We start from the raw sequence: 23,650 nt of genomic DNA on the forward strand, positions 1-23,650 counted from the left end.
AGTATTTAGAGGAAAAAGAACTCCTGGACATGAAAAGTATAAAAAATGAAATCAAAAGCAGCTGGGAAAGGGATAGCTGAATAATGGGAGACAAGCTTCCAGACAGAACAAGCCCACCAAGCACAGGGTACGGGAGACAAAGATCCACCCAGGACATGAAGATGCAGGGCAGACCCCATAAGACGTGGAGATAAACGTACCGCCCCCCTGCAGTGCAAACGGCCAAGACGACGGGGAGATCTGCCTTCAAGAAGCCGAAGAGAAGTTACTTCCAGCCTGGAATTTCAGACCCAGCCAAAAAGTATCAGGTTAGAATGAAGTTATTTTCAAAGATACAAGTGCTCAAAAACATAGATGACCCACATACTTCTCAGGAAGCTCTTGAAGAATGTGTCCATCAAGGTGAGAAAGTAAATTAGAAAACAAGGAGTTAAGACGTAGAAAATAAAAGATCAACACGTAAGAGAAGTGGTGGTCAGAGGGCTCTGTGCCTTTAGGGAAATGAAAACTGATGAAACACATGATACATCCGAATGTCCTGAGAGATTTAGACAACAGGTGGAAAAGTCACAGTTACGTTAATCAAGTACACAGAAAACAAACTAGTACTCCAAAAGAAACCAAAGTCGTGCAGGAAAGGCAGATTCTGTTACTACATGGCTCAGCCCTGAGCATTTATGTGGCAGTGGTAATGCAGACACTGAGTATCAGCGCCAACCCAAACGACTGTACTGAAGGGGTGGGAAAGATGTGTTGAGGCTGGGGTTACAGCTGGTTAAGAGCTACTGCATCCCCACCGGGGAGGGGACGTCATCGGTGGTGGCTGGAACTGAAAATCCAGCGGAGCACACAGCTTAGCCTGAGCCCCGGGGAGGGGAGGGGCTGACAGCTCAGTCAGTCACCAATGGCCAGTGACTGAATTGAAGCCTCTAGAAAATTCGAAGGGACCTGGTTTGGAGAGCTTCCGGGTTGGGGAACACATGGAGATGTGGGGAGAGCCGTGCACCCAGGGAAGCGCCCAGCCCTTCCTCCATACCTTGCCCTCTACATCTCTTCCGTCTGGCTGTTCCTGAGTTACATCCTTTTATGATAAACCAGTGATCTAGTAAGTAAAAGAGAAAAAAGCAAGCATATGCTTTAGACATGTGAAGACAAGTATGAAGAATTACCTAAGAGAACTCAAAATGGGTGCCTCTGGGGAGGGTGCGAAGGGGGAAGACTGCTGTTTTTGTAGCAAACCTTTAGATTTGGTCTTTAAACTGCATCATTTATCTTTGGTTAAAAAAAAAAAAAAACTCTTCCAAGCAATAAAAAAGAAAATTTTAAAAACTGCTTCTAACATGAACTGTTGATAGTGTAAGTTTAGGCTCCAGAAAGGATCTTAAAGTCATATCGTCAGTCTCCACCTTACCAGGCTGCCAGCTCTGGTTCCAACATCTGCATCTTCAGCCCAGAGCTCTGGCCCGAGATGCTGACACAACGTCCCCGCGTGGACATCACATGAGTCTCGCCAACATTCGCCAGGTCTCAAACCGAACGTCACTCAACGCCCCCTCTTTGTTTGCCGGTTCCTCCCTCTTCTCCCCATAGAGGGGCCGCTCCCTGTCCCCACCACCATGAAAACATGCGTTGGAAATGAACATCCAACGACCCAGGGTTTTACAGGGAGGCAAACAAACACATACCCCAGCAGGTGGTTCCCCAAGCTCTCAAGAACTCCAGTATTACCAATCATGATTCAAGGATTTATTAAGTCATACATGCAAAACACTGCTAATCGCATTAGCAAAAGATCAATGTAAAAACACTCCACAATTCTGCAACTGTCAATTTAAAAAATTTTGTTCTAGTGGTTGAAAGGTCCAAGCTCGTATTCTTGCCAGTGGGTAAGTTGTACAGAACTTCGTTAGCACGAGCACGGGGTTGACAGAACCTCACAGACCCCAAGGGACATCGTTAGGGCAAGGACAGGAAGCGTGTGCACGCTGCGAGGCAAGAGGCGGTCAGTGTGATTAGTCCAGGTGCAGTGTCGGTGATCTGGCAGGGTTTACAGTTTAAGAATAAGTATTTTAAAAACTGTAAAGCTGCAACATAGGATTTTTACACCTAGTTACTAGAAAACCAAGGAAAGCGCTTACTAGCTTTGGATAAGGTAACATGAAAACAGGAATGCACTTTTACTAATCTACAAAAAAAATTTTTCTAATGCATATTCAGAACGATTTTATAATACAAGGAGGCATATTGCTCATTAAGAAGGGGTTCTATAAGAAAAGCACTTACTAATAAGTTAGCAACTATGAGAATGATGAGGTCAAAGATGGATTAAATGCCCAATTTCAGGAGGGATGGGCACGTTTAAGGAAAAGGAAAAGCTTAAGAAAACACTTACTGATAATACGGGCCTTTCTTCATCATCTACTGCATTTGACAGAAATTAACCTTTTAAAACGTTTACCCGTGACACTTTCAATAGTTTATTACGTATACAATGTAGTGTAAATTAATCTCCGTATTTTGTTAAAATACTGTCTTCATCCTCTGATCACAAGTGTTCCACACACTCCACCCAGTGCACCCACGGCCAGAGCAGAATGCTTCATCGGAGGGAACACGGGAGTAAAAGCTCTGTTCAAAATCTCACAAAAGCTAATACACTAATTTGTTTTAAAAATCTCACTACGAAATCAAAAAGATTGATCCAAAGAGCTGAGCTGTTACACTCGTTCATTATGACGTACAGTACAGTGTTAGGTAGTGAACGTGGGCTGGTAAGTCAGGATGCATTAAATGGCAACGTTTCAGGAAGGAGGCTGTACTGCTCTTCGCTTCTGAAACTCGTTAGCGAGCGTCTGCATCTCCTGCCTCAGAAGCTAGTCTCTTCCAGACAAAGGTCTTTGAACAGTTTAGTGCTTAGTGTTCTTAGCCCAACAATGCAACTTAGTTCACAAGGTATTTTGGCAACTCTTAATCTGAGCAAGAATAGGGGCTTTGAAAAATAAGGCTTTAAGGAAGCTTGTCATTTTAGGGCTAAACTTTAATAGAATGTGAAAGTTTGAACTCTTACACTTTAAACAAAACCTAGAAATTACTGATTGGTTCAAAACGGTTTTATGGAAAAACTAATCTGTAACAAAAACTTGGCATTGAGTGCGAAGGCTCCACCGTTTGAGCAAAGCGTACAAAGGGTCCTGGGGGACGGGACAGGCGGGAGGGGCCCGGACGTTCACAACAGCAGGCATTTTCTCTTCCTCTTCTTGACGGGGGGCGGGCAGAGAACCGCCCGGATAGCTTCATCAAACACCGTCTTGAGACCTCGCTGCGTGAGCGCCGAGCACTCCAGGTATTTGACGGCACCTGTGGGAAACACAGCCTCACCCTCAGATCAGCACGGGGGCGCCCCCCACCCTGACATGGCACCGAGGGCCCTGCTCTGCGGGGTCCCGAAAGGCAAGCCAGACCCCGAGTCCACTTCCCCAGGCGGGACTGCAGCCTCCATCACGAAAATAAAAACGTGGGCAAAGCAGACATGACAATGGGGGGTTCCATACCTATCTCCTTGGCCATGGCCAAGCCCTGCGGGTAGGTGATGGGTGTCAGCTTCTTCTCCTTCAGTTTCTCAATCGTGTCTTTATCATCCCTCAGATCAAGTTTCGTCCCCACCAGGATGATAGGAGTGTTGGGACAGTGGTGTCGCACTTCAGGGTACCACTAGGCACCAGCAGAGGAGGCAGTCAGCCTCTCCTTGGGAACCGCCCTCGCCTGAACTGTATCCACACAGGTGCCCAACTGCATCAACCACCCCCTTGGTCACCGCGTCCCCCTGCCTAGCTCACACCCTCCAGAACCACCGACTGGCTGCGGTGTGTGCCTAGCCAGCCTGGAGCCCAGGACTCACGCCCCTACTGACAGCTCTACTTGTCCGTGAGAGAGGAGAGAGGAGGGATGACCCCCACCCCCCCGCCCCCCACCAACTACTTTGTTTTTGGTAAAACAGGCCGGGTTCTTAGGTCATCTCAAAATCCCTTACATATTCAAGGATGAGAATAAAATTATCTGGACCCAGGTCTCAGCTCTGCTGCCATTACCCCCACCAGACACGTCCCCGATCCCAACTGAAGGGCCTCTCGCCTGTCATTTTCACTACGTTCATGAAAGATGCCAGAGTAGAAAGTATGGTCATTATTTTTATTAGACCGACTCCGAAGTGCTGCATTATTTTAACCAGGAACACGGCACTTCTGTATCAGACCTTGAGACTTTAGAACTCTGCATACTCAAGTCATGTACCCAAAACTGATTACTTATGTAAAAAATTACCTAAGTAGTAGAATTACTAAAATCAACTTAAATAACTGAAAGTTTCTATCAGTAAATGGTATTTTATTTTTTAATGTTTCTTCCTGAGAGTGACATTATGTAACAAAATATTTTCCTAAAATATCCCACTTACCTTTGCACGAACATTTTCAAATGACGCAGGACTCACAAGAGAAAAGCAAATCAAGAATACATCCTATAAAAAGAAAACAGGGAGGTGTTTAGAAAACAGTCTTACAGTGAGGTATGCACTTTGCTTCCTGAGTGCTGCTGGGAGGGAAGCATGGGACCAGGGCATACGCCTTCTCCCCGACACCCCTGCAGTGTAGTCAGACACTCCCAGACCAGAACCAGCATGTGAAGCACCAGTTACCAGTGAGAAGGGGAGTGGAGGACGAGATACGCTCTAAGTTACTCGAGGCTACAGAGAGGCATCAAATCTAGACCCCTGGGAGGCCTCTTTTCCATCCTTCCCAACTCCCACTGGGAACTAACTTAATGCTCTGTTACTACACGGGGACAAGAACGAGTGTCAGGTACTATGGCGATATTTCTATAAAACTTGGTTTCAGTCCATCAAAAGCAGATTCAAATTAAAAACTGTTATCCTCAAATGGATGGTATGCTTTTCATTACGCTCCCATCAGAATCTTAAGTACAAACATTTTTAGATGGTCACTGGGTTCCAATTCAACTGCTTCTTAAAGAACTGCCGTCAGAGTCCCAGGCACAAAGCCGGGTCTCAAGAATTCGCTAAACAGGCACGTCCCTCTGGGAGGGAGGACCATCTGGTATGTAAGTGGCGCCTTGCCAGCTGTCAGCTTCTCAGACCCAAGGAGGGCCTCCGGAAAACTCGCACCGTATTGTGTAAAAAGTGAAATTTGGGACTTCCCTGGCAGTCCAGTGGTTAGGACTCCACGCTTCCACTGCAGGGGGGGAAAGGTCTGATCCCTGGTCCAGGGAACGAAGATTCCGCATGCCACGAGGCATGGTCAAAAAAGAAAAAGTGAAATTTAAATATTTATCCATGTTAAAAAATGCCTACGAGTTTCTAAAATGCTAGATTTATGAAACACTTTCCTGGAAAAAGGCAATTAGGCTACTCTGTGAAATGCACACAATTCCCAAGTTAACACTTGCGATCATCCAGCTGATATCTTGCACCTGAAAGGGAAGAAACATCCCACACAATAGTTTTTCGTAAATGACACTGGAAATGCTAGCACATGCACAAGCTTGTCCAAGAATCACCACAGCATCTCGGCACCTGGGCTGATCACAACATCTCAAAGCAGGGGTGGGTTAGCTCACCAGCGCCGCGCAGCCTCGCCCGCCAGGCCCTGCACACCGGACACCAAAGCGGGAGGAAGGAGGGCCCGCAGCGTGGTTAGTCCCGCTCCCGCCAAGCACTCGGGCCACGTGAGCTGCAAGGTAGAGCCTCTGCACTCCTTCCCCAACCAGCCTGGACAGGGGCCCTTTCACGACAGCCCCTCCTGTCCCCTGGGAGGGGGAGGAAAGCAGTTCACACACTGCTCTGATTCAAGCCAGTAGGTAAACTGTCAGGCAAAACCCCAACCTTGAGTGCGTTAAATATAAAACACTCAAGGAACGTGAGGCTCAATAGGAAATCCTAGGAAAACTAAGTGAAACGAGAGAACAGATAAAGCTTGAAACTGAAGTCGACTGAAAGTTTTACATACGGCAATCGGCTTGTCTTTGCCCCTGGAGGGTATATCCTTACCATACGTTTCTCCAACCTAGTAATGCATGAGAACTTTGTTTGAGTTTAGTAAAAAGCGAGAAGAAAAATCAATATAACCAGTTACCTATTCTTCATCTGAATTTTGTCTCAACCCTCCCAAGGGATCTAAAAGCAGATGATGATCTAGTGGGTCTATAACGCCAGGTGCTGCTGAATCGCTCCGTCACCCTGTGAAGGTCACAGATGGTGGAGACTGAGGCACGCCTTCAACCCGTGGCGGCACAGGTTCCTTCCCCAGCATGAAGCCCACAGCTTCCGCTCAGCAAGGACGTGTCAGAGCGGTGTCCCACCCTCAGCGAGGGCGTCCATCAGCAACGACACACCTCTCAAAGCTCTCCGGCCAAGTTCTCAGACAGGAGCCCAGCCGGAGCCAACAGGAGATGCGGCCGTCTGCACGGCAGGCCTCTCGGCCGAGACGCCGTCCAGGAAGGCGGCCGGGTGTGAGGGCTGTGACCTCACAGGAGTGCGGCTCAAATTCAGAGACCCGCTCTACTGAGAGGACGGCGCCGCTCCCACCCCCCGTGTGCACGGAGGGGCCGCCCAGAAGTGCCCGCACATACAGCGTGGATCGCTGTGCTCTCAGTTCACTCCACTGCTCCAGTAAGAACTGAAGACTTGCTCTCCAGCCACAGAGAACCTGGAATTCTAGAATCAGGAGAACGACAGGCGAGACAACTATTTTAATTTCTTCTCACTCAAGCTTCTCCGATGTACAATTTAAAGCGAAATGTTGAAGTCTCTCGAACTATCCTGATTTAATCTATGGGCTATTTTTGAAGCCTGGTCCTCCCGAGACCTTGAAGCGATGCCAAAGCTTCACTGTGATACAGGGACTCGTGGGGATCGGCCACAAAGACTCAGCTTCAACATATCCTTTAACCCCACCTGTTCTACCCTTCTGCATCTTTCAGAACGTCTTTCTGACGGAGAAGAAACAGGCTTCCCGTCCCATGTTAACGTGACACCGTCTGCCTGTTCCTTCCTCTTCCTTCTGCCCCCGGCCCAAACACGGCTCAAAGCAAACGCCTCCGCGCCTCTGACGACTAACTGCCAAGCGTCCGGCCCCTCCCGCCTCTGCTCTCCGACCTGACCTGACGCCCCACACGGCGTGCGCGCTGTGCTCCTGTCCTCAGCCCTCCTCACAGGGTCACTCCCGTGTCCTGGGGCGGCGTCATTCCTCCTGAGCTGCTGTCTTGGGTCTCAGGCCCATCTCCCCTTGGGTCTGAAGGCTACTCTCCCTCCGTGGCGGCCTGTCCTCCCCACACCAGACGCCCCTGGGCCTCCACCGACCTCGACTCCTGTGCCGCAGCCCGATCTCCCTCACAGGCCCCAAAATGACAGCAGCCCTTGGCGCTCCTGCCCGCCCGCCTGCCGGCGGAGCCGTCCGCAGACGGACCAGCCTCTCTCAGGAGAATGAGGGGGCTGGACCTCACTGCTCCGAATGATGACCCCGTGCCCACCACCTTTTGGAGAACCAAGTGGAAGCTAATGGTTTAAACAGTTTTAACTCAGCTACACAGAGGATGCCAGGATTAAATGACCACAGGAAACACACGTCTCTTTGTAGGCCACGAAGACCTAGAGAGTGGGGAGATCTTGGTATGAAATCATCCAGCTGGCCCTTCAGGAGCGATCAGGGCAGCGTCATGGATGAGCCACAGAAACAGGCCTGCAAACCAGACACCAGGTTTCATTTAATACAAAGTTCAGAGGTTTCTCTTTGCCAAGAAGAAATCCAGGTGCCAGCCTGTCCCTTCCAGGGTCTGCTCCTCCTGGCAGCACAGCATGGCCCGAGGAAGGAGACCCTCCAGGCCCCGCATCTCAGCGCTCGGGGCGGCCCTCGGTAGCCAAGATGACCCTCTCGTCTCCAAAGGAGTCCAGGCAGGCACAGCTTTAACTGCTGGCTGGGTGCCCGCCCCTCTTTGCTCCTAAGCTGGCGAGGGGTGGGTTACACACTACAGTGCAAGTCCACTGCCTTCCCCAGATGGGATGTGGAAAGTTCAAGTCCTGGCCCCGAAAGGACAACACCCACTTGGATTTCAGGCCTCACACACTACAGCCTGATTCAATGTGGCACTTATCTAGATGTTCTTCAGCATGCAAAGCGGGGGTCTCGCCAAGTCACCTTGGACTTACTGCGAGCGACCGCCTCAGAGGAAGAAGCCGCACCCTGCCCTGGACCCCACCCCCCCGGACCCCCCGCGTCACAGCAGACGGATCTCACTTCTCAGGAGTGACACGCCGCCCTCCAGATGTATCCAGTTGGCTGGGGACTCCTACTCTACCACTCAACGCAGATGCCTTTGAAACCTGGACTCAGCAAGCACCCACTGGGGATGGAACGGTTTCCTAAACTATTCTACTGAAAAATACTGAAGAATTCAAACCATTTGGTGACTATGGGCTGATTTTTAATACGTAATCACAGTTAACTTTTACCTGGAGATTAACTGAGAAGCCAGCCAATTCAAGTCTCCCATTTTATGGTTTTGGTCTTTGTTTAGCACTCTTCCCAGAATTTGGCTAAAGGACAATCAACAAAAATCTACAGCTCAAAGAAACTGTGCCTGGACTTCCCTGGCAGTCCAGCGGTTAAGACTCCACACTTGCAATGCAGGGGGTGCAAGTTCAACCCCTGGTCGGGAACTAAGATCCCACATGCCGTGGACCAAAAAAAGAAAGAAAGAAAGAAACTTGGCAATTCCTCTAGCAGAAAGCAAATGGAAAAGACAATAAGTTTTGCTTGGAAAAAGCCGTATTTCGAAAGCAAAAAAAACAAGATTTGGGTAGACTAGAACTAATTACTTCTTTTCACTCACACTCCCGCCCAAAACAAAGTGATAATTAAATCAGTGCAAGGGCGGAGGCCTGTCTTCTCCAGCACGTTTCCCTGACCCCAACCCCTCTGGCTGCCCGGCCCGCGGAGAGGCAGTCCTGCATCTTCCTCTCCTCTGGATGCAGCTCGGAACCGAGGGCCTCCCCACAGCTACCAGCACAGCTACACAAACGCAAGGAGGAGTCCCAACAGCAGCGACACGCCTGGGGCTGTTCTACGTGCTCTACGCTCTACATCTATACTCATCCAGCCCTGCGAGGAACGGGGCAGGACTAGAGGTGAAGAAACCTGCCCGGTCACAGGGCGAGGAAGGGGAGGCGGAATTTGAACCCGAGGAATTCGCTCAACTGCCTCTGTGCAAACTGCCCTGGCCAGTTAGTCACTAACTCTCCAAAGCTGTTTTAAAAAGCACTTTTAAAACAAAGAACAGACATGTAACAAGAAGCAAATGATACAAGTAAGACAACTGCTTATTGAGAGAAAAGTGGCTTCTGACCATGTGTCCACCAGCTACGGCTCCATATAATTAATTAGCTCTGGTAAAGAGACGAGCTACTAGCTGATAGGCAAGCAAACCCAATCTAACAGTTTTCTGACTGGACACAGTGGACACATTTTTATAAAGCTAAAACCTCAACCTACATTGAGAAGATTTAGGTACTAAAGCTGCAAAAAACGAACATGTATTTTATAGAAAAACAGTATTAAACTTGTAAGATTAGTTACTAACTTGATCTAAAGAAACCTTAATCTTCACTGCTTAATTTGATTCTGTGGTACAAAACTGTCACAAAGCAAACTAATCTAGAAACTAACTGCTCTTAAAACTATTTAGCCAAAACAAAACAATACCTATTTCAGACGGCTGTCCTAAAACTACACGAAAGAATGTAAAACACACAGTGCCATAGTTAATAACGGTAATGCTCAAAAAATAAAAACAAGCAAAACCCTGGTTTACATCTAGGCGGATATTCACTATTGAACTAATTTAATGTTATTTGTTATTACTCGATATACCCAAAAGATGGCAATATAAGCAAATCCAGAGGTGATATGAATTAATTAACTAATCAGGAGCTGTAAAGGACAAGCTGAAAATCAGTCGTGCTCCTCACCGTCTGCGGATAGGACAGGGGACGTAATCGGTCGTAATCTTCTTGTCCAGCTGTATCCCACAAGCCCAGATTCACCGGTTTTCCATCCACCATAACATTGGCAGAATAGTTGTCAAAGCTGCGGAACAGAGTGAAAATGGTTAATCTCTAGCCGTGGAGCACAAGGCACAGACCTGGGAGCTGAGTGGTGCCCAGGCTGGGGTCGCAGAGGCAGAAAGCTGAGGAGGCCGAGGCAGGCCCAGCGGCGGCCAGGCCAGCAGGTGCCCAGCCCAGCCTGCAGGTGCGAGGCGAGGCTCCCAAGGGCTGAGAAGCAGAGGGAAAACGGGAACTGGAGTGTAAGGGAAACAAAGGCAGCACTTGAGAAAAACACCCGAGAAACAGGAACAAGCTACTAAATTTAACCAAAACAAGTCGCTGTCAGCAATAAAAACCTGCTTGCCTTTAATGAAGAGAACATTAAGGGTCTTCTCCCCAGGAAGAAATAAAGTATAAAATTAATCCCTCTTTCAAACCCCACGTGTTGACTTTTCCATGTACACGTGTGAGTCATTCTCAGTTAGGGGGCACGCCAGGACGGCTGCACTGGCAGTGTTTCCAGAACACACCCCCCCCAAGCTGAGCCTTGGTCATCCACCTTGCGGCCAAAGTGCAGGGTAATGCAAAGCAAACTGGATCTGAGAAGTTACTGTGTAACGCTTTCAAAGTGAGTTCACACAGGTATTTAAATTAATTAATTTGAGGCTGCTACACACAAACTAGTTTAACTACAAGAAGAGGAAGCCTAGAAGGCCTACAGGCTGACAGGGGGAAAATAAGGTTGACATTAAAAGATTACGGCGAGTACCATGGAGTAGCTCATTAAAATCTGGCATCACAAGGTAAACCAGGGCAAGTGCCAAGCAGAATACAACACATCAGCCTTTAAAATAGAATTCCAGAATTAATTTTTGCATACTTAAGACTAAAACTTAGGATCTTACTACACTGTGACAGCAAAGTCATGGTCTGAGTAAGTTCCATTGTGATTTATAAAAGTTAATGACCGGGCTTCCCTGGTGGCGCAGTGGTTGAGAGTCCGCCTGCCGATGCAGGGGACACGGGTTCGTGCCCCGGTCCGGGAAGATCCCACATGCCGCGGAGCGGCTGGGCCCGTGAGCCATGGCCGCTGAGCCTGCGCGTCCGGAGCCTGTGCTCCGCAGCGGGAGAGGCCACAGCAGTGAGAGGCCCGCGTACCGCAAAAAAAAAAAAAAAAAAAAAAAAAAAAAAAAAAGTTAATGACCAAACCAGCTTTCATAAAGAAAAGGTCTCATATGTTGTATTTCTGCTTCAGTGGGAAGATGACAGATTATTCAATAAACAGTACTGGGATTTTTTTTCTTTTCAACCTGTGAAGAAGAATCAGGGTCCTGCCTCATACCATACCAAAAAATAAACTCTAAATGAATGAAAGAGAAAAACTTCAGCTACAAAAATCCTACAGAACATTTTTAATAAGACATTAAGCTCAGGGAAAAGGCAGAATGGCATGTTTACATACAGCAGCAGAGGACGGCATAACAAAGTTCAAAGACAGACGAGAGACAGAGGGGTCAATCCTTCTCAGACACACAAGTTCCACCAGTAAGAATTTTCAGTGGAAAAACAAGCAAGGGATTTCAAAAGGCAACTCACAGAAGACTAGTATATACGGACAGTAAACATTCAAAAGATTTTAACCTCACCGGTGACCAGAAATGCAAATGAGGAGGTCACTTTTTTCAACTCATGTTAACCACAGTGTGTATGAAGGGGGTGTTTCAGTCACAGCTGCTCAAAGTGACAGCTTGTGGGACAGCAACTGTGTAGCATCAAAGTGTAAAGTGTCCGTTCCTTCGCTTTGCCACAATTCCTCTAATTATCACATGTGCACAAAGACGCGTGCAATGATGTTTAGCCAGCCCTGTCTGCAATGCCAAGTGACCCGTGGTTAAGTCCACTACAGCACTTCAGTCAGTAACAGCTGTTAATGATTTAGCTCTAGCTACATGTGGAGATTAAGAAAGTCCCCACCATAAATTCAGGACAGTGTGATCCCACTTATATTAAAACACACACAGGACACCGAGATGTGCCTGTTGTGTCTGAGGGGGTGAGCACAGTGGGAAGTGAGGCGTTTCCTCTCCAGCAGCACCGCAGCCACGAGGACGGAGCTCCCGGCAGCAGGGCGGTGCGTTATGAGGCTCCCTGGTCGCCCCATCATCAGAAAAGCACTTCTCCACCCCTGCCCAGTTCTGCTGCCAACAGGGAATAAGCAGCTCAGTAGCTGATTCCGTCCTCCCATCTGTCCCCCCACTCTACACCCCACCACGCACACACACCCTGGTTTCAATTCCAAAGCCCAATAACTCAACAGTGACATGTAACCGTTGTGGGTTACTCGCCAGAAAAGGCCAATTAAAACATAATGGAGTATTTTGTTCCAGTTCCTTGACCCTGCACACACACAGCCCAGAAAGCCAAACTTATCTGAAACTCTTATATTATCCAGTCTCTGTACTTCACAGTTGGTTTAACTATCACTTCCTGAATATCTAAAAAGCAATTAGGAAAGCTGTGTGCTTCATCACTGTGCAGAAACTTTACGTTAGATTATTATTATTATTTTTTTTAAAGACACCAATTGTACTTGAACATTTGTTACTTTTTTTTTTTGTGGCTGTGTTGGGTCTTCGTTTCTGTGCGAGGGCTTTCTCTAGTGTGGCAAGCGGGGGCCACTCTTCATCGCGGTGCGCGGGCCTCTCACTATCGCAGCCTCTCTTGCTGCAGAGCACAGGCTCCAGATGCGCAGGCTCAGTAGTTGTGGCTCACGGGCCTAGTTGCTCCGCAGCATGTGGGATCCTCCCAGACCAGGGCTCGAATCCATGTTCCCTGCATTAGCAGGCAGATTCTCAACCACTGCGCCACCAGGGAAGCCCCCAGATTAAGTATTTTTTAAAAGTCCAAATACCTTATAACGAGACCTCAGTGATTGAAAGGAAAATTAATCACATCTGTTTGCATAAGGATTAAGAAAGACAGAGCAGAACAAAGGTCAACAGAATCCAAAGCAACACATCACAGACAAGTTAATTTCCAGTTTAACTCAGGATACTTACACAGTGGGGATATACTCTCCAGGAAAGGCATTGGTCGTGTAACTGATCAGGAGGCAAGTTTTACCTACAGCTCTAAGGAGAGAAAAAAATGGTGTAAGTTGCTTAGTTAACATGAATGCAGTCTTAGATTTCATTATTGGGTGAAAATAACTTATAGAAAAATCAAGAAGTATACATCAAGTACTTAGCCCTAAACAGTTTCTATAACCTTTTATTTAACACTACACATAGTTTTATCCTGAAATTTAAAGTAAACAAACTAGAACTACTCAGAAAGGCAGAGTCCAGAGGCTTCACACTCTGTTTTGGCTTTAGGTATTAGCACTAGTAGTCAAGAAATACTTGTTAATAAGCACAAGGTTGAACAGGAACAGTATTTTAAATTAATTGACTGATTGATTGACTGATGGCTGTGTTGGGTCTGTTGCTGCGCACGGGCTTTCTCTAGTTGCGGCGAGCGGGGGCTACCCTTCGTTGCAGTGCACCGGCATTTTGGTGACTTCTCTTGTTGCGGAGCACAGGCTCCAGGCACGTGGGCTTCAGTAGTTGTGGCACACGGGCTCAGTAGCTGTGGCTCACGGGCCTAGTTGCTCCGCAGCATGGGGGATCTTCCTGGACCAGGGCTCGAACCCGTGTCCCCTCCATTGGCAGGCGGATTCTTAACCACTGCACCACGAGGGAAGTCCCCGGGAAAAGTATTTTTAAACTGAAAGTCTCTTCTGTGAAGATCTCTAGAAGGCTTTCATCCAAGAATCTGCAAATCTATCCTCAAATTATTTTGATGAATACTAATATGCAAACATAGCTTTCCTCTCCAGCTTCCATTTTGTTGCTAAGTAATATATTTTGCTGCCTCCGAGGGGCAGCTCAAAATCCCACCACCTTCCTAAAGCCTCCCCTCTGGCCATCAGTGACAACTGTTCTCTAAAGAGAGTGCTTAGTCACCAACCACCACACACAACTGCTCCCACTTTAATTCATCTGCATTCATGTGCCACTTGCCACATCCTCACATCCACCAAAAACTTTAAGAGCAGCTAACACATTACGTTCCAGACATATTAATTAATGGCTCAGGGACGCTGGAGTAAACTTCCCAAACAGCTGCAAAGAGGAGAAGTAACAGAGAAGAATGTAGAAATACTCCCGAGACAGGAGGGCCTCCCGCACAACTGGAAGCAGATACAGTGTGCCAGGGCGGTGATGAAAGTCTCCCAACCACTTGAAAATTTTTTCAGGGGGGTATCACCTAAAAATTAAGACGATCACTGCACCAGTAGCCAACACACGTTCTCCAAATTTTCCAACATTCACAGGGTGGCTTCAGGGGCTTCTCAGAGTCCCTGGCCTCCCAAGGGCTCATCAAATAAATGCTCTTTACACGGGTCCATCTCCCTGTTGTCCTCTGTTGGTCACGAGATACACTGGAGTTCTGAGTCGTAAGATTTTGTTGTTCAATCTCAACTACTACTACAAATTAGGACTCACAATAAAGAAGTTAAGTGCTTTTCTATTTTCCTTGCACTCTTAGCAAAAACCTCTCAACAAGAGCAGATTACACGCCCAGGCGGTCTTGCCAATACTTGTTGCACTCATAACAGTATTAAGGCTTAACAAAAGCTGGAACTCCCTCACCCCAAAGGCCTCATAGTCAAACATGACATCATCAGGAGCTAGTGTCCAACTCCTAAAGGCTTTCTAAACAGAAATGACTCATCGGCCATACATTTTGTTAAAAGCTTAGAATGTTAAAGAAAAAAAAAACAACAACCTGAATGAGTAGGAGTCTGAGATATCTGAAGTCATTGTCACCGATGTGCGACCCACAGCCAACTCTACCACTTACTGGCTGGAATTGTTTAAGTTTCAACTTCCTTATGCCTCAGTTTTCTCAATTGTAAGATGGATGCAAAACTACCAACTCCATCGCCAAACTTTTGTGAGCATTAATGCAATTTCAATCTATACCAACAAATTGGGTGCTATGCCAGAAGTACACTAGATGCTAAAGATACTGCAATGAACAAGATCTCATGGAACTTACGCAGTTATTAAACTAAAAAATGAAAAATGCAGTCATTACATAAAATTATAGGTGTGGTTAAGTGTTACTAAAGATGCTCTGGAAATGTACAGCAAAGGGATCTAACCTAGTCTTGGAGGCAGCAATGTCACTGAGACTGATGAGGCGTGGGTACACAGCAAGGAGGGACATTCTAGGCAAACACAACAGCACGTGGGGAGACCCAGACTACAAGAAGCCCAGTAAAACCGAAGGACGAAGAAAGAAGGGGTAAGTGGCAAAGGGGAATCTGAAGACGTTGTCCTCTCTTCTCCTTAAGGGCCTGGAACTTGATGCTACTTGGGAAGTAACAGAAGATTCTTGTTGCCAAGAAACCATTAGATTTGCATTTTTAGAAGAAGCCTCTGATGACAGCGTGGAAAGAGGACCAAAGAAGCTGAAACTGGAGGCTGAAAACAAGGAAGCAGCTGCCACTCTGTTCCAGGAACCAGCCCTGGTGGCCTGGACCGTGGAAGGGGTTTCAGGGTGCAGAGGAGTGGGCCACTCCAAGAGCTACCGAGACATGGGGCTGAAGAAGCGTGGCTTGGCCAGGGGCTGGACGTGGTAGCTGAGGAAGAGAGTGGACTCTAAGGCCATGATAAGTGAATCTCTTTCCAAAACTACAAATGTTGCTGTGTAAAAATGTGAATAGTTATTGCCTCTTAATGTCAAAGATGAGAAGCTCTAAAAGTTTTAACTGTTACGTTAAAATATCACAGTTTCACTTCAAGACCCTGTCCTAAGTCTCTCCTATATGTATGAGGAACAAAGCCATCACTATAAATACCACCAACTGTGTTTTAAATGCTCCAAAATTTCTTTTCCTGAAACTCCACCTTCAGCTGAGGCTTCATCTTTTGAAAGGTTTAACTGTAAAGGAGTTCAAGGTACTGGCATCACCTGATACTAAATGAAATTTTATTACCAATCATTTGCTAAAAAGCTGTATTCTATAAGAAAATTAGTGAAGTATAAAATTCTGACTTTTTAAATAAATACATGTCCAACCTTTGATTTAAATGTTTACTTAATTTTAAAAAACAGATAAAAAGAAAAGGTTATTTACCTCCCATTAGTGTATTTATTCACCGCTTTTAAACACACTCCACAAATAAATGCTAGAGGCCAAAGTCAACATCGGCTCTAGACAAAGTCACAGCTTTTCTCCACAGAAAGAATGGAAGCAGTTATTTGGTCAGTCTTGACTGATGCTGCTGCATAATTTCTGGAAGTTACTATTTGCTTTGGAATTTCCAATTTTATATATTTAACTATTCGGTTCGGTCTCTTTTTAATCTTTGAAAGATGCTGTAACTCTAGAAAGTGAACATGAGTCTACTAGAAGAACATTCACATCAACACATTTTTTTTTAATTTAAGAAGTATCTTATTTGTGATAAATAATCGCAACTGTTACTAGTTCTTTTACGGGTTACAAAGTTGACAATGTACATAGAAAATATTTATTTAAGTTTTAAGTGACAGTGAGTCATCACACAACATTTTAATCTAACGGCAATTGAGCACATTTTTTAAACCTATCTATGCTCCTGCTCTATCTTGTAGAAATAATCAAGACCAAAGCCGGTAAATTATGTTCCTACTATGTCTTTTATTTTTCCATTAGGAGAACCTCAAGGGAAACTTTTCCTTAAAAAATTTTCAGTAAACTTCAGTGTTACTTCCTGAAACCTATAAACCAAAACTTAAAAGTACATAAAAATCGATAAATCTGGAAACACTGGCAATTTCCTCATGTTAAAAAAGTAAGGGATGGGGCTTCCCTGGTGGTACAGTGGCTAAGAATGTGCCTGCCAACGCAGGGGACACGGGTTCGAGCCCCGGTGCAGGAAGATCCCACATGCCACAGAGCAATAAAGCCTGTGAGCCACAACTACTGAGCCCACGTGCCACAACTACTGAAGCCCATGCGCCCAGAGCCCTTGCTCTGCAACGAGAAGCCACTGCAATGAGAAGTCCTCGCACGGCAACGAAGAGTAGCCCCCGCTTGCCGCAACCAGAGAAAAGACCGCGCCCACAGCAACGAAGACCCAATGCAGCCAAAAATAAAACAAATACATTAATTTTTTTAAAAAAGTAAGGGATGGACTTCCCTGGCAATCCAGTGGTTAAGATTCTGTGCTTCCACTGAAGGGAGCATGGGTTCAAGCCCTGATGGGGGAACTAATGAGATGCCACACACCACCCAGAGCAGACAAAAAAAAAAAAGAAAAAAGAAAGAAAAAAGTAAGGGATCCAGGAAACTCAAAAAGAAGAAGATTCTGCATTGCCTTAAAAAAAAAAAAGATAAACTGATCTTAGTAGGACAGAAAATCCAGATTTCTCCAATGACTATTGTAAACCAAAATAAGGAGCCTGTATTGCTGTCTAAAATTACCTAGATCTTTTTTCCCCAGTTTTACTGCAGTATATTTTACATACAGCACTATATAAGTTTAAGGCGTTTAACGACGATTCAACTTACATACATCATGAAATGATTACCACAATAGGTTTAGTGAACATCTATCATCTCTTAAAGGTACAACATTAAAGAAGTAGAAAAAATTTATTTCCTTGTGATGAGAACTCTTAGGATTTATTCTCTTAACTGCTTTCATCTATAACATACAGCAGTGTTAATTACCTTTATCATGTTGTACATTACATCCCTAGTACTTATTTATAACTGGAATTTTGTTCCTTCTGACTCCCTTCTAATTCCCCCTCCCCTAACCCCTAGAAGTACCTAGGATCTTAAGAACAAATTAATAGAATGTAGTGGAATGTTAATTATAAGTATCAAATATATATTTATACTTATTGCATTAATGAAAGACCCTGAATGAAAGTCCTCAATTTATGCCAAGAAATGGGTTTTGGGGACTTCAGTTATACATTTACTGAAGACACCAGCCCTTCAGTAAATGTATAACTACGCAGAGAGTAAGTTCAGAAAATGTATGGATGAATAGAGCAATTTAGTGCTACAAAAACACAAAACCCTAATTGAAATTCTGATGTTCTGCCACCAACAGGGGACATTCCAACCAACTTAGAGAAAGCCAGTCATTATCACCATTGGAGGCTTCAAAAAGTTCAGATTCTCAACACTTAAGTTACTAAAACACTCAAGGCTGAAGATGCCACCTACGATAGAGTTCAAATCTGAAGCAGCCGTTACTCCAGACTCGCTCTAGAACCACCAAGCCTAACCCTGGGGTAGCTGATTATATGGGTCAGCTAAAGATGCAGAGTTCAAAGCCAAGAATTTCTATCTAACTGTGTGTCACCCCCATTCTCCTTCCAAAATCAACTTCTGTATCAAATCCTCTTAAACTACTTCCCCCAAATGGGAACATGTTCCCATGTGATAAAGCAAATAGAGCAAACTCTTGATTACAAAATCTAAGTGGTGGGTATATGAATGTTCACTGCACAATTCTTCCAACTTTCCCATGTTTGACATTTTTCACATTAAGATGCTGGAAGAAAAAATTCCGTCTGGTGACATGTGGTAACTGCCCTGGTAGCAGGATCCCTGGTAAAACATCTCCTTTCTAGGAAGACTACAATTCTAAGTTAGACCTACCTGATGATGCAGAGGTGAAAAAGTAGGAAGTACAAAGACATTAACTGACTAAAGCAAAAGACAGTTATAAAAGGGTGGCTTTAAGGTTTCTAAAAATGGACTCCTGATACTCCTTCACTGAACCCAACCCCAAACTTTTAGCTGGAATTATCACATGAAATTAAAACAACAACAAAAAACACATTACACAGAATTTTACCAACCAAGATCAGATTCAAATACTAAACATAAATTTAGAAGGCAATGCAGAAACTTAAACTCATGGATCACGCCATTACTGCTTGTTCCATGGAAGCAGGCAGGAACTGGTGTACATTCCTATCAAGATGACATCATGGAAGGCATTTATCATGCTCAGCTAAAAAAATTCCTGGACAGCAATGTCTAAATCAGACACTGGGCCGGAGAGACCACTAACGCCACCTGGAGTGAAATGGGGGGCGGGGGCTCAAGTCACTCACCCCCAGCCTCCCAGTCAAGCAAAGCCAAAACAACGCACGATTAAAAGTGGCTGTTCAGGACCTCCCTGGAGGTCCAGTGGTTAGGACTCTGCGCTTCCACTGCGGAGGGAACGGATTCGATCCCTGGTTGGGGAAGTTCCACGTGCCGCACAGTGCAGCCAAAAATTTAAAATGTGGCTGATCATAAATGTGAGATGCTGTCTTACCTAAAGCTGAGAGAAAATCGTGGGGCAGAGGTTCCCCAAATTAAAGTGACAAACCCCATGTTCAGGAAGGACTAACAGAATCAGGATCAACAGAAGGATTAACACAAAAAGCATCAAAACTTACCTCACATTTTATACTCAATGCCAACTGAATTGGTGTATAGAAAATAATCCATTAGAAGAATAGGCTTGGGGACTTCCCTGGTGGCGCAGTGGTTAAGAATCCGCCTGCCAATGCAGGGGACACGGGTTCCATCCCTGGTCCGGGAAGATCCTGCATACCTCGGAGCAGCTAAGCCCGTGCGCCACAACTACTGAGCCCGCACTCCAGAGCCCATGAGCCACAACTACTGAGCCCACGTGCTGCAACTACTGAAGGCCGCGTGCCTAGAGCCCGTGCTCTGCAACGAGAAGCCACCGCAACGAGAAGCCCACGCACCGCAAGGAAGAGTAGCCCCCGCGCGCTGAACTAGAGAAAGCCCGCGCATGGCAACGAAGACCCAATGCAGCCAAAAATTAATTAATTAATTAACATAAAACAATGTCAGAGGCAGAAGCCAAGTTCTAAAAGAAAAAGAATATAGGCTAATTGGTGCTAATTATGATACAGTTACGACAGAGCCTTTAACCACAATTCCCAAGAATATTTTTAAAATAAGGAAGCCTCCAATTTGTGGAACCTCAACCAGTTTGCCTTCCCTGCTTAAACTGCCCCTAATTGCCTGAAATTCCACAACATTAAGCAACATTCACGCCACAAAATTTAGACCCGCACTTACAGCTGTAACAATTTTTTAATAAAACATTCCCACCAGGAATATAGTTTATTCAGATAAAACCAGGAAAATATTTTTGATGGAAAAAGTATATATCTAGATTTTTCACTTAAGCCATATCTGCTACATGTTAGCCCTGATTTAAAGTAATACGGATCAATTTTTTTCGTAAAGGTACATTTCACTTCTAATGTCAACATCAATGTCAAATACAGTACTAAAAAACGGACAGAAAACTCTAGGTCACCGTGTTTTATGCCTAACACTCCTTCCATAGAGCCTAGCAGTGCCTCAGAGTAATAGAAACAGCAATAATAATAAAAATACTGGCAGCTGGCACTCACTAAGCACTCAGTAGGGGCCAGGCACCTGTGAGGCACTTAATATCCAGCATCTTGTTTAATCCTCACAATTTCCCCTTGAGGCACCTCTCTTGGGGGATGAGTGATAGGCTCAGGGTTTCCCCATAAGTGGTGAGGTGGGGATATGAAGGAAGGATCCAGATCCCACAGTAGGCATTCAACAAGTATTTGACTAGATAAACAAGCCAAGGCAAACAGTAGAGGTCCATAGTCTGTAAGTATAATTAAGTAAACTGAATATGTCTTCTGTGCTTATGTTTTTAAAATTTTCAAATAAGAATATTACATTCTAGGATTAGGTAATGGATTATCAGCAATATGACTTAAAAAAAACTAGTATGTATTACTGATTCCGCATTCTTATTTTTTAAAGGAAGTTCAGATAATTTAAAATGTTCCTAAGACAGTGACATATGCTCAGTTAATTCAGTAGCAAAAGGATCAAAACTTCATTTAAATCAATTTAGTGATTTCACTGTTAAATCAATTAACTGAACATTTTCCCCCAAATTAAAGCTTTCTTTTAAAGGGTTAAAAAAACACAAAACTACTATACATATTCCTAAATAGAAACTTACAATTTTTAATTATATAGACAGAACTATGAAGTGTTAATAATGTTTCACATTTGTGAGCCTGACAAATCATAGAGGGCATCTTTTTAAAAAAATCAGTTGTCTGATTGTCCTTCAGGGATCTGAATTAGTTATAGAAACAAGTCAAATGTCTAATTTACAATGATCTAAAGAAACCGAGAACTCATAAATTCACCGAGAGGCATAAAAGCAAACCAGCCCTTATAACAAGTTTAGGGTACAGGGATGCCAGAACTCTTCGTTCGACTTTACAAGACTCCAAATAGGTACCAGTTGCATTCTGACTTTGCTGCAACTGGTAGTAATTCTTGGAGCTTCCTTGTTAACGCTCATGTACTCGAACCATGCTGAGACGCACGATTTTCCTCGGATTACACTGAGATTCTTGTTTCCAGGGGAGGAAAAAACTGCCTAAGACAAGTCTTCCTTTAGGGCCGGGAACCACCACAGACAGTAGTGAAAAGAACTGTTTTGAGTCACAGGGCGGCCCGACTCAGGAAGGCTGTTCTGCTACATCCCAAACCTAACGCATGAGGCGAAGGTCAGCTTTTTCTTCTTCTTTTCTTTTCTTTCTTTCCTTTTTTTTTTTTTTTTTAATGTATGACCACACCACGTTCCGAGAAAGGAACCGTCTTAATTAAGCACACCCAGCTCCTCGCAGCTAGAAATCCTAAAAGTTTCCCCACCTTAATAGCAAACAGAGAGTCCCTTAAAAAATCAGAAAAGTGGCTTAAGTACAAGCGGAAGGCACCCCCTGGCGAATCAGTTTAGGATCCACCCCCAACAAGCCCGTGCACATATTCCTCCCTTACGACCGAGCTGGGACCGCCGGGACCCACGAAAGGTCTCAATGAAACTCGAGAGGTTAATGGTAAAATCAAGAGGGGGTCCTTTTTTAAGAAAGGCAACTCCCTAAACCCACCCAAACTACAGGCAAACGAGGGAGGGTGGCGGCCCGGGGCGAGTTCTGCCGAGCGGTCAGCGGGCCGGGGAGAAAGCGGGAGGGTGGAGTTCACTTTCCCTCCGGCCGCCGATCCCCCCCGCCACCCCCCCCCCAAAAAAAAGCCGGAACCAGGCCCGCGTCGCCCGGTCCCGGGGAGGGTGGCGGCCCACGCCCCCCGCCCCGCGCCCCCCGCCCGGGAGAGGCCCGGCCAGGCCCCACGCCAGCCCGCGGCGCCCGCCCGCCCGCCAGGCCCCTAGCCCCGGCCCCCGACCCCCGCGCCGGCCCGCGCACTCACCCGTCTCCCACCACCACACACTTGATGGCCTGCATCTGGGCCGCTCTCTGGGCCGCGGCGGCGGCGGCCGGGCGCTGAGGCGAGGAGCGGAGAGCTCGGGGCGCGGCGGGCGGGCGGGCGCGCGGCTGCGGGCGGCGGGGCGCGGGGTGCCGGGGCCGCTGTCCACGCCGCCTTGCCCTCCGCCGATGGGAAGCCGGAGCCCAGCAGCAGCCACCACCCAAAGCTGGGGAAAACTGCAGAGAAACAGGAAATGGCCGCTCCACTCACATCCGGCCTCCCCTCCCCCGCCCCGGCGCCTCCGCTCCCAGGCTCCGGGGCGGGGCCGCTCCCGCCCGCGCGGCTCCCGGTGTTTCTCTAGGCTTCGGAGACGCTCGGGAGCGCTCGGGAACGCTCGGGAACGCTCGGGAGCGCTCGGCTCCGGACTCCGGGAGCCGGGCGCGGGGCGGGCCGCCAGCCATCTTTGTGCGATTCGGCCGCGGTCCTGGCCCCGCCCCGCCCGCCCAGGTCGGCCTCGAGGGGCGCCCCGGCTTCCAGGAGCCGGCTCCCCGAGCCCGCGACCAACTCCTGTCGGAGGCCGCCCAAAGGGTGGACATCTGTTTTTTGTGATCCCCATAACTTAGGTGATGACAAGGCCCTTCTAGAAAATTCGCAACCTAGAACTATAAAGAAAAGACCACAGACGGTACCATTAATCAGAGATAACTAATGTTCATTCAGCCAAAAATAGGTTGAACTTTCCTCCTTTTCATATGAATTTTCTAGTTATTCTTAATTTTTTTTTAATTAATTTATTTTTGGCTGCGTTGGGTCTTCGTTGCTGCATGCAGGCTTTCTCTAGTTGCGGCGAGCGGGGGCTACTCTTCGTTGCGGTGCGCTGGCTTCTCATTGCGGTGGTTTCTCTTGTTGCGGAGCACGGGCTCTAAGCACGCGGGCTTCGGTAGTTGTGGCTTGCCAGCTCTAGAGTGCAGGCTCAGTAGTTGTGGCTCGTGGGCTCTAGAGCGCAGGCTCAGTAGTTGTGGCGCACGGGCTTAGTTGCTCTGTGGCATGTGGGATGTTCCCGGACCAGGGCTCAAACCCGTGTCCCCTGCATTGGCAGTCAGATTCTTAACCACTGCGCCACCAGGGAAGTCCCCTTAATTCTTTTTAATGCGTTGAGTGTTTACTACGTCCTACTGATTTGCAGCAAG

At 46.5% G+C, this 23,650-nt stretch overlaps 1 protein-coding gene across 2 annotated transcripts; it reads right to left on the reverse strand.

Moving 5' to 3' along the window:
• Nucleotides 1-1,731: 1,731 nt before the first annotated feature.
• On the reverse strand, nucleotides 1,732-22,672 carry RAC1 (Rac family small GTPase 1). Of its 2 annotated transcripts, XM_079719476.1 has the most exons (7): nucleotides 22,464-22,672; nucleotides 13,171-13,242; nucleotides 10,037-10,154; nucleotides 6,021-6,077; nucleotides 4,454-4,516; nucleotides 3,552-3,711; nucleotides 1,732-3,357 (listed from the first exon to the last, which is right to left on the reverse strand). In XM_079719476.1, the coding sequence occupies exons 1-7, from the start codon at nucleotides 22,496-22,498 to the stop codon at nucleotides 3,227-3,229; spliced, it is 636 nt and encodes a 211-aa protein (XP_079575602.1). In that variant the 5' UTR covers nucleotides 22,499-22,672; the 3' UTR covers nucleotides 1,732-3,226. The 2 variants fall into 2 exon arrangements, with proteins under 2 accessions (XP_079575602.1, XP_079575603.1); XM_079719477.1 differs by lacking the exon at nucleotides 6,021-6,077.
• Between the last annotated feature and the right edge of the window lie 978 nt (nucleotides 22,673-23,650).

This window comes from Hyperoodon ampullatus (genome assembly GCF_949752795.1).
Source record: "Hyperoodon ampullatus genome assembly, chromosome: 14".
NCBI classification, from domain to species: domain Eukaryota; kingdom Metazoa; phylum Chordata; class Mammalia; order Artiodactyla; family Ziphiidae; genus Hyperoodon; species Hyperoodon ampullatus.

Bases quoted from the DNA above. Each gene is read 5' to 3' on its own strand.
- RAC1 (XM_079719476.1), bottom strand. From the start codon at position 22,498: ATGCAGGCCATCAAGTGTGTGGTGGTGGGAGACGG. The intron at 4,517-6,020 runs GTATGTAAAACT...TTCTTTTTATAG, and splicing joins GCAAAGACAAGCCGATTGCC to GATGTATTCTTGATTTGCTT. The intron at 3,358-3,551 runs GTATGGAACCCC...TGTTTCCCACAG, and splicing joins GGCCATGGCCAAGGAGATAG to GTGCCGTCAAATACCTGGAG.